At 35.9% G+C, this 10,411-nt stretch overlaps 1 protein-coding gene across 1 annotated transcript; it reads right to left on the reverse strand.

The window, feature by feature from the left end:
• Positions 1 to 2,251: 2,251 nt before the first annotated feature.
• Positions 2,252 to 6,063, reverse strand: LOC144437766 (cytochrome P450 2C44-like). Its single transcript, XM_078126787.1, has 4 exons — positions 5,953 to 6,063; positions 4,944 to 5,310; positions 3,341 to 4,321; positions 2,252 to 3,021 (listed from the first exon to the last, which is right to left on the reverse strand). Exons 2-4 carry the CDS (start codon positions 5,293 to 5,295, stop codon positions 2,843 to 2,845), a joined length of 1,512 nt encoding a protein of 503 aa, XP_077982913.1. The 5' UTR covers positions 5,296 to 5,310; positions 5,953 to 6,063; the 3' UTR covers positions 2,252 to 2,842.
• Between the last annotated feature and the right edge of the window lie 4,348 nt (positions 6,064 to 10,411).

Consider the following 10,411-nt stretch of genomic DNA (forward strand, 5'->3'; position numbering starts at 1 on the left):
TTCTTTGACTGTGTATTAGGCCCTTCCAGGCAACCAAGGAGGGTGCATATCAAACGCGGCGAGTTGGAACAACTGCTGATAATCTCCTGGAGCAAAATGTATTACTTTTCTTGTTATCTGTTATGATATACAGGTCATGGTCGATGTGATTACCATTACTGTAGTAAACAGCATGGCATCTCAATCAATGCAATGTAAACTATTTGTGGAAAGGCAAGGTTTTTCACCAAAACAGTGTAGAAAATAAACTAGTAATGGAAGCTAAATCAAAGTTCTGAGTAGAAAAAACCTGGTTCGTTATAATCTTTTGTAAAATTGATTCAGTGCTCATCGTAACAATCATATGGAAAGGTCACATACTATTAAGATACATTCTTCATATCACAAATAGAATGGTCTTTAAAGACACCCTAGAGCTCATCTTTAAAGATGTAGAGTTTTGAAAAATACTACTTGCAATGACGGGTGGGAGTGAGTGGGATTGGTGACACAGTTCATTTTGACAACCGCTACTTGAAGTGGGGGTCACGTCGGAAAATGAGAGAGAGAGAGAGAGAGAGAGAGAGAGAGAGAGAGAGAGAGAGAGAGAGAGAGAGAGAGAGAGAGAGAGAGAGAGAGAGAGAGAGAGAGAGAGAGAGAGAGAGAGAGAGAGAGAGAGAGAGAGAGAGAGAGAGAGAGAGAGAGAGAGAGAGGGAGGGAGGGAGGGAGGGAGGGAGGGAGGGAGGGAGGGAGGGAGGGAGGGAGAGGGAGGGAGGGAGAGAGAGATTGTCTTGGTATTTTGTGAGGAATGAAAATGTTTGCATCAGAGACGTGCATTTTGTATCGTCTAATCGACCATGCAACAACTTATGAAAAATGGGGATGGACAAGGCATTGTATTTTCGTACACTTTAATCAGACCAATTTGTTTTACGAAAGTTTTAAAACGTTGAAATAAAATTGGTAAATTCGTAATAATTCAGTGGTCGGCATACTGCGTTTGTTTTCACTATAATCCGTAAAAGGCATTTCTTCGTGTAAAAGGATAATATATACAATTGTATCGTAATTGTCGTATTTGAACTTGAAGGATTTCATGCAAGCAACAAACCAGGATCTCCAAATACTAGTATGTCGAAGTACTGTAAAATGGATCATTCCAGTACATACATACATACATACATGCATACATACATACATGCATACATACATACATACATACATACATACATACATACATACATGCATGCATACATACATACATACATACATACATACACACACACACACACACATACATACATACATACATACATACATACATACATACATACATACATACACACACACACACATACATACATACATACATACATACATACATACATACATACATACATAGGTCTTACGAGTATCATTTCATATAGCATTTGTCCACATTCGAGATGAATTGTTGCGAATGTAGTTTTGTTTAAACTCTTCTTATGATAAGCTCATTTCACTTTTGAATTCTGATAATGAAACCTATTTAAATAATTTAGCTTCATTTATTTATTTTGCAATGAAAAATAGAGAGGAATCTCCCTCTATGAACTGAAACGTTTTAAACATTTTTTGCTCTTTTGGCCTGTGGCCTTCTTGTACTGAAATAAACTGATCGATAAGAGTCTTACCGAAACCGTGATTTGCTAAAAAGCCACTCATCATGCTATTGGGATTCTCGTTGCTTTAGTAAACCGATTCCTAAATTGGCTACCCTTTGACAGGGAATCTGAGAATCCATTGGATCCTTAAGTTGAAAGGTTAAAGGTTAACGAGTTGGCTTATCACCTACCGAGGAATAGAAAGGCACACACCAGGACGACACACGGAGTCTACCAGTTGACACGTTAGCTTAGCTGACTAGAGCACTCTGGCTAGTATTCAGGGCCGGGGAGGTGGTGGGTTCGACTCCTACACATGTCACTTTTCTTTCCTCAATTTCAATTACATATATATGTATAAATGTGTGTTTTCGTACCTTCACTCATACCAGATACAGATTCAAACACCAGACACAGTACTCCCTGTCTTCGCTAAATTGTCTGTCCAGTTATATGAGTAGTTTGTCTCACTGAGACTAAAACTAATTAAGACACACCGTACAATTTAACGAAGCCTTTGGACATGTTAACGCGCACATATATACAATAATAACAACAATCATTTGGTTTATATTTTTTATTAACCACCCCGAAAAGGAATGAGAAGAATTAATGTCCTATATTCAAATATTGAGGTTGCCGTATTCTTGAATACTTTGGGTTACAGAGTAGTTGACAGAAAACTTATATGTCTTAACAATCATGTGAAATTTGAAATAATCAACTTAAACCTGGGAGTGAAGGCCCAGGCCAATGTTTTGCTTACAATTTATTTTCATAATAACACTGTATGACAGTCCTAAATGAAGTTAATACAAGTGTATACTTGTACATGTGTTGCGAATGGCAACGATCCAAACTTGCAATTCATTATCTTGAAAGGTGAAAGTCAATTAAAAGTAAGTCATGCATGATATCAAAACAAATTTTGGTACTTTAAATTCTATCCAAATTCATTACAGATTTGTCTCTTATAATATATACAATGTTCGTTATATATTCATAAACCAATAACCAGCTGTCAATCATGTATTGTATATCTCGTTCAGCATGAAATAATCTCATATTTTCAATTTTGTTAATAGTATTTCCTGAATCAATTCTCTATGTACGTTGCTTTTTATGAAATGTACATATTAGAAGAAATGGATTATATGTCAGGAACATAGCGATACCTGAATATATTATAGATTCATTCGTTTTCAATCATATCTTGTTATCTAACGTGGGATACATCTGATTTTGAACGCTGGGGGCGTATACGTAATACCCAGGTTTCCTTCGTAATTTAGGGGTTCGTCACCTTTGACCAACTCAAACTGGAAACGTTGCATGATGTAGGCGAAGAAGATGAAAAGTTCCATTTTGGCCAGCTGCTCACCGGGACACTTACGATGTCCTGCATAGAAAAAGAATCACATTATTGTAAAACATCTTCCAAAACGTACTTTATTAAATGTGTCCTTTATCAATTAAGGTATCAAATCATAAATATACATATTTTCGATTACTTCTTTACTATTTCATTCCTTTGAACGTCGATCGTATTTTGAAATGGCAATTGTTCTGAGATGACAGCACAGTAGAGACATTCCTATAAAACCATAAATTTCTAGAATTGAATTCTCATGTGTGTCGAAGTACTAACTTCGTAAATTCTTACGCAGTTATATTTGTAATTATAATACATTAAAGGAAAAAAATGGTGTACCAATTACCTGTACTGAAAGGCATGAACTCGTCTCTATTCATTAGCTTTCCTTTAGAATCAATAAACCGACTTGGGTTGTACTTCTCCGGATTTTTCCAGACGGTTGGATCCATGTGCACAGAATGCAGATTTGGGAAGACAAAGGCACCTTTGGGAACATCATAAGGACCGATTTTAGCATCCTTGATTGTGCAATGAGGTAAAGCCAGTGGCACAACCGTCGCTAGACGCATTGCTTCGAATATAGCTGCTTGGGTGTAAGGTAAATCGTCCCGATCTTTCAAGGTTGCTGGTCGAGCACGACCGAGCACATTATCAATTTCTTTATGAACTTCGCTTTGGGCTTCAGGGTGACTGACCATGAACATGAGGAGCCAACGAAGAGTTGTGTTCGTCGTGTCGGCGCCTGCTCTGAAGAACTCGCTAACCAAGTGAGTGATGGTATCCATGTCATCGTCCAGATCGTCGAAGATTGAAGGAACGTCTCCTCTTTGTTTGCGTATCGACTCTGCCAGCAACGCTTCGGTAAAATCCTTGGGATTATCAACATCGATGTCGCCCTGACGTTCTTTGATTCTCTGCGAAATGAATTCGTTTTGTTTGGCGTATGACTTCTTCAAGTACGGGACACTTCCCCATGGACAGTGGAAAAGAATAGGTATGAAGTTGGCCAGAAGATTATGATCAAGCTTAGACACAAAGTCCGCTGTTAAGTGAAGAAGTTGCTTGAATTTTTTGTCATCGTATTCCCATCTATTGCCGAATAAAATGTTACATATAACATTGGTAATAGCATTCCGGAGTATAAAATGACAATCAAATGGTTCGCCCTTTGTTTCCTCCAGTGCTTGACAGAGGCACTCAGCTTCCTCCAGAATCTTTTCCTCTAACGATCCGTGTCGTTTGCCCACACCAAAGTTCCGGAAATGCGTCAACATGAAGGTACGATGTTTCTTCCAAACACGATCGTACATCCGGGTACCAAGACCTAAAAATACAAAGAATTATTTTGCCACTTAAGTATCTATATTATATGGTACTGATATATGGTACTGATATATATATATATATATATATATATATATATATATATATATATATATATATATATATATATATATATATATATATATATATATATATATATATATATATATATATATAGGTTTGTTTGTTTGTTTGTAACATTGTTCCTTGGCTCCCTATGGACTAATACGGATAATACGGAAAAAGGCAATATTTCAATTTGCACAGTAAATCTATACAAAAGTTTTGTTATTGAAAACTGTAAAAAATACTTTTCCCTTGGTGTGAATTCTACACAACTTAAATCAATTACCCTCTCTATTATATCAATTCCTTTACTACAGCGTGTCTCTAGTTTATATGTGTTTGTTGAAATGTTATCCTTAAAAATAACATGATAATTATACTACATCTGTGGTGTGTTGTTACCTACTGTATCCTTTACATTCACAGCATGATTGATGAAAGCGAACTAGGATACATGTATGTTGTTGTTAACATATACATATACTTGGATGTATTGCAGATTGACATTGACATAAGTTATCATAGACTGTATATATATACAGACTATAAATACATACCCCCACCACCCTTTAATCTTCGGAAGATCCATAATTCGGGCCGCCCTGAAAACAGTTGTGCTTTGTTAACAAGTGCTTCCTTCACCGCTTGGTAACCATTTAATACTGTCACTTTCTGCGTGCCTATTTTTAAACTGAAAACGTTGCCGAAAGTCTTGGCCATTTCCACAAACTGCTTTTGAGGTCGTTTGCCAATCTGGAAGAGCATTCCTATGACAGGCCAACCTTTAGGACCGGGTGCATAATTGTACTTCTTTTGCTTGGTTCTGTAATTGATGTACCAGGCTACTGACATCACTACGGTTGTTACTAGTACCGCGTTTGTGACTCCAAAATCGGTGGGGACGATCATTTTAACTGGATTTATCTGAAGGTAAGAAAATAGGAAAGAGAACATCTTTATCCAGTGAAAAATTATCTATCCAAATATTAAGCCATTCACCAATGTCAAAACTACTGTCGCCATTCGTTCGATTACAGCTACTACTAGCCACAATTACATTTTGATTTCTCAGCAAAAGAGTAACTTATGGATGATTGAAAACAAATTAGCATATGGATATGGCACTTAATATAACAGAGAGAGAGAAGGTGGACACTTTAAATCTGTAAATTGAACCTCATACCACCTGGTCTGAGATTTAATATTATATTGTGCCTGTCTGTTCAGTAAGACTATTAATTAGGAATTGATTTTGCTGTCTTGATATCCAAATATTCTGTTAGCGTAAGCAACTATACCAATAATGTGAGGACTGTAAAAATGTCATTTTCGTTTTATTTCAACGTTAATTGTGTTAACTTCTGAACAAGTTCGATGTCTTCAAAAAAATAAAAGAATGTTTCACACATACGCAACGACGGCTATATATTACGATTCAAACTTATCTAGCAAAATTAAATGTCCACGTCAAACCTACAAAAGTCATAAAAAGCATCTTGCTTTTCCCCATGATATCTATTTTCAAGATAAAGTATATTATCAAGGCAAGATAAAACGTTTACTCACCTGTCCTCAAACAACGAGATAGCAAAATAGAATAATCAGAGTAAACTAACCACCAAGCTTCAAATTAAGCTTAGGGCTGTGAAACAACAGGCTCCGGGATCTACTTATGTTTGTAAGTCCGTCTTCCGGCCGTAAAGTTTTCTTTTTATACGACGTCGGATTGTTAAAAGAGCAGGTAGTGATAACAGTAGGGACGGAAGAACGAATAGTATGCTATGTTAGTTAATATACTCACTTTTACAAGTATAAACTTAATGCTGATTGGATGAAAACAAATAAACGTTGCCTTTAATTTCATTACCATATATTCATGAGGTGTGATTTAGCATGGCTTGCCATGTAAAGGTTTGTACCGCTGCCCATCAGCTACGTCATCACTTCGTTATATATTGATTTATTCAAATATATTCAGACATATATTTAGGCAGGGTCCCAATATATGACACGGAGAAAATTACCGGTAGAGTTAGCCCCAATTAATGTCGCAATGACTGCATTAGGTATAGATACCGGTACGTTTCTACAGGTTATGTGAAGTCGTTTCCGGTACCTTTATACCGAAATATAAACGATTTGTATAAACCTTTCTATCTATCATGGACCCATTTTTTCTTTTACAAAACACATGTTCCACGTGAAGGTTAGCATTTTAACGATTCTTTCACTAGTGGCTTGATATTGAAATAAGTTTTGACAAGCGGAAATATTAATTTTGATATAAAAATAGACAGGTGACATTTGACCCAAGTTCGACCCTCACTGTTCCTAGTGTCATATAATCAAATAATATGAAATAATCTTTATTTTCTAAATTTAATATTGACTACTGACTCAGGGGAATCGTAGCGAACAAAGAATTTCAAAAGCTAATCTGTATAGTATGTGGAAGTTACATATCATACAACAACTCATCATGACTAGTTATTTTCGTATTGTCCTTCAACATCTTGTTTATCCTATTTCGTTACATAAAATATTTTGTAACGAGTTCTTTCCCCCCCAAAAAAAAACCCGCAATAAAGCATGAAAAGAACAAAGAAAAGAATTAAAAAATAGCATCTTCTTATCACCCAAAGAAAATAACCAGCTATCATTTTCAGATTATGTTGAAACTAATGCTGATAACCATATCATTCCAAACTCTATTTTCTGTACTTTCCAGGTTTATAGAAATTTGTCATTTTTCATGAAAATGTTTTAATATAAGGTAAATCGAGATATTTTTAATTCTAAGTGAAGTTGTGGCCTGATTATAAAGGGTACAAAATGACTTATGCGTCAATTCGCAAATTGTGTATAATTTGGTGTACACTCTTCTGTGATTCGTCAACATTTGCCCCGGTCACGCTGTGGTCACGATCTACACGCATGCAGTGGAAACTGCTCATTAAATTATGTACAATTTTTTAATGGTCATGTATACATATGTTATATTTTTTGGCATAAATATACCAGGGTTATATATGACTAGTTTCTAATACTTATTATGATAATAAAGTATACATTGTAGAAGATCAGTGAGATCACGTGATAATTTATCAAAATATTGAAATTAACTGGCTTAAAGTCTGTTGTATTTTCGCAAGCAAGATATTTTTTCCCCGCAGAAGGAGGCGTGGTCGAGAGCTTCCATTGTCGCAAATTAATCGTGAATGTTTAGAACATGAAAAGTCATTTGGATTCTAACTTCGAGTTGAGTTGTTATCTTGCAGTATTTTGGGGTGACGGGGGAGGGGAGGGGTTGCATACATTAAAACAGATATTTCCCAAGGGAAGTATGACAATGATGACACTACATTTTAATGAATGCCCCAGTTCTTGACAGGAATGTAACTGCATTCATTGTACCAGTATAACTGATGGAGATTTGACCTTTGAGGATAACCTAAGTCAAAAGTTAACATAATGGAACTCTCTCGTAGATGCGATTTAGTGGTTATCAATTTATTTGTAGGCAATGTTACCTCTATATTAATGTCTTGAACTATCTTTTATATTGATTATAACCACTGCATGGGGTCATTTGAAATATAAGAATTCCTTTACTCTCTATTACCCCACCCTATAATCACATTCGCAGTATTACCTCGTTATCTCACAGCTTATAAACCCGTGTTTTTAATTTCAATTATGTACAAAATCGCATATTTCATTGTCACATTTCAAGCGTTTCCAGCCTGTGATGAAACATTGGCGACCTCTGTCAATGCCATCAATGCATCAATGTATTTATTTGCTTCGTTCATGAATGGAATAAATTTGATAATTATAACAGCGATAATATCAGAATAAAAATGTTCAACCTATGAGCACTGTAACTGTGACGTCATAGGTCAATAGGTCAGTAGGCTACAAGTAAGATCGATGCTAGACGCTGACCCGCACTATTTTGCTGGTATACAACGAAACTCATTGGAATACGTTTGTATGCTAATTCATCTAACAGACCGTTTACTCGGTAAGAGTTGGACATGGACTGTGGATAATTCAGAACAAACTATCGCCAAAAAGATTCTTCCAATGCTCCCGTTAGCACTAAAGTATAGAACTTATAAATTAACGATTTTAATATCGTTTTTCTGAATCGGCGTTTTCATGGCCGATTTTCTGTTTTTCAGTTCCTATTTCAAAATACCACGTTGGCAATCTTTCACCTCGTCAATCGATTCAAAGCACAAGAACTAGTATTATCGAATCAAGTCACCTTATATCATATAAGGGAGCTCGAGGCAGTCAGTACAGATCAGACTTCAGTTGTAACTTTATTTTCTATTGAATATAGATCAAATGGATAGTTTAGTACACTTTAATTGCTATATCTCTAGCAAATGCTGTAACACGTGGACCGAAGGTGATAATTGAACTTTTGCCGAGATTTTAAAGCAACTTTTGAGTCATAGCTTTATAATTTAGATCTAGAATAATTAGTGTTACCAAAAGTGAAATAGACCACATTGAAAATTTATCTTTAAGCGTGTCTGTCTGTCTGTCTGTCTGTCTGTCTGTCTGTCTGTCTGTCTGTCTGTCTGTCTGTCTGTCTGTCTGTCTGTCTATATATGCCTTTCACTCCACCTATTTACTAGTATTTGCCAATCTGCCTGCCTGCCTGCCTGCCTGCCTGTCTGTGTGTGTGTGTGTATATGTTGGTTTTTCAATCAGACAAAATACCTTTTTGAAATTTATTCAGAGTAACGTGTTGTATTGATGCTAGTTCGCTTCTGTATCACTGTCACATTGATGAAAGACCAGAGCAAAGCAATTCGTCCATTGAAAACGTTAGCTGCGTTTCAAACATTTCAAAAAACGCTTTTGGAGACGTGTCGTTGTCACATTGATGAAAGATCACAGCAAAGCAATTTGTCTATTGAGAACGTTAGCTGCGTCTCAAACAGTTCAAAAATACTTGAAGACGTGTCATTGACGAAAGACCACAGCAAAGCAATTTGTCCATTGAAAACGTTAGCTGCGTCTCAAACAGCCGTTCAAGGGATTTTAGAAAGTACCATTATAAACCTTAATCTTGTTATTTTTAGAAACTTGCCCTACCACGTGTAGAATGGGACGAACTCTGAATAGATGAATACCATGATGAAAATAACTAACACGTATTATGTAGCTTGATTCATAGAAAGACTTTATGCATAAACGTACAGTTAAATAGCTTATATTGAATAGATCCTGACTTCTAAGAATGTATTAAACCCAATATGAACCCCCAACTTATGTAGGATATCTTTACAAGTCTCGATTTATCTAAAATACATAAAAAATAAAAGAGGTCGACTTTATCGATATATGACGATTTCTTGCATTTTTCATCAATAGATGGTGACCCATGTACGTCAAACTATTCCTAAGCCAATTCTCTGTGCACGTGTTTTATTTATTTGGCCGTCACCTTCTATCACACATACGTAATTATCAATACGGCCTACCCCACCTAGCGTTTTACCACTTCACATTTTACATGAACAGTTGTTTGCCTTATACATTTGAAATCGTGAAGGGACTAATGAGACCATAGACCATTGTTTTAAATTGACGTGTCCTCATTTCACGGAGATACAAACGTTGGGAGTTTTAAATGTCAAGATAAATTATTTACATTCTTGAAAAGTGTTGTGAGAATACTCAATGAAGATCATCGAACTCATCACAGTCAAAATTAAATATTATCGGTATTACTATACAATGTACGATTGCATTGGTGGAGTGCTGTTTCTGATAGTAACCACAGTTAGACATACATACATACATACATACATACATACATACATACATACATACACACACACATACATACATATACATACATACATACACACATACATACATACATACATACAAACAGACAGACAGACAGACAGACAGACAGACAGACAGGCATAAACGTTTGATGTCAATGCGACCTACATTATGTATTCATAATACATGTATGCGAGTCAACAGTCACCGAATC

The sequence above is a fragment of the Glandiceps talaboti genome, chromosome 7, assembly GCF_964340395.1.
Source record: "Glandiceps talaboti chromosome 7, keGlaTala1.1, whole genome shotgun sequence".
Lineage (NCBI taxonomy): Eukaryota > Metazoa > Hemichordata > Enteropneusta > Spengelidae > Glandiceps > Glandiceps talaboti.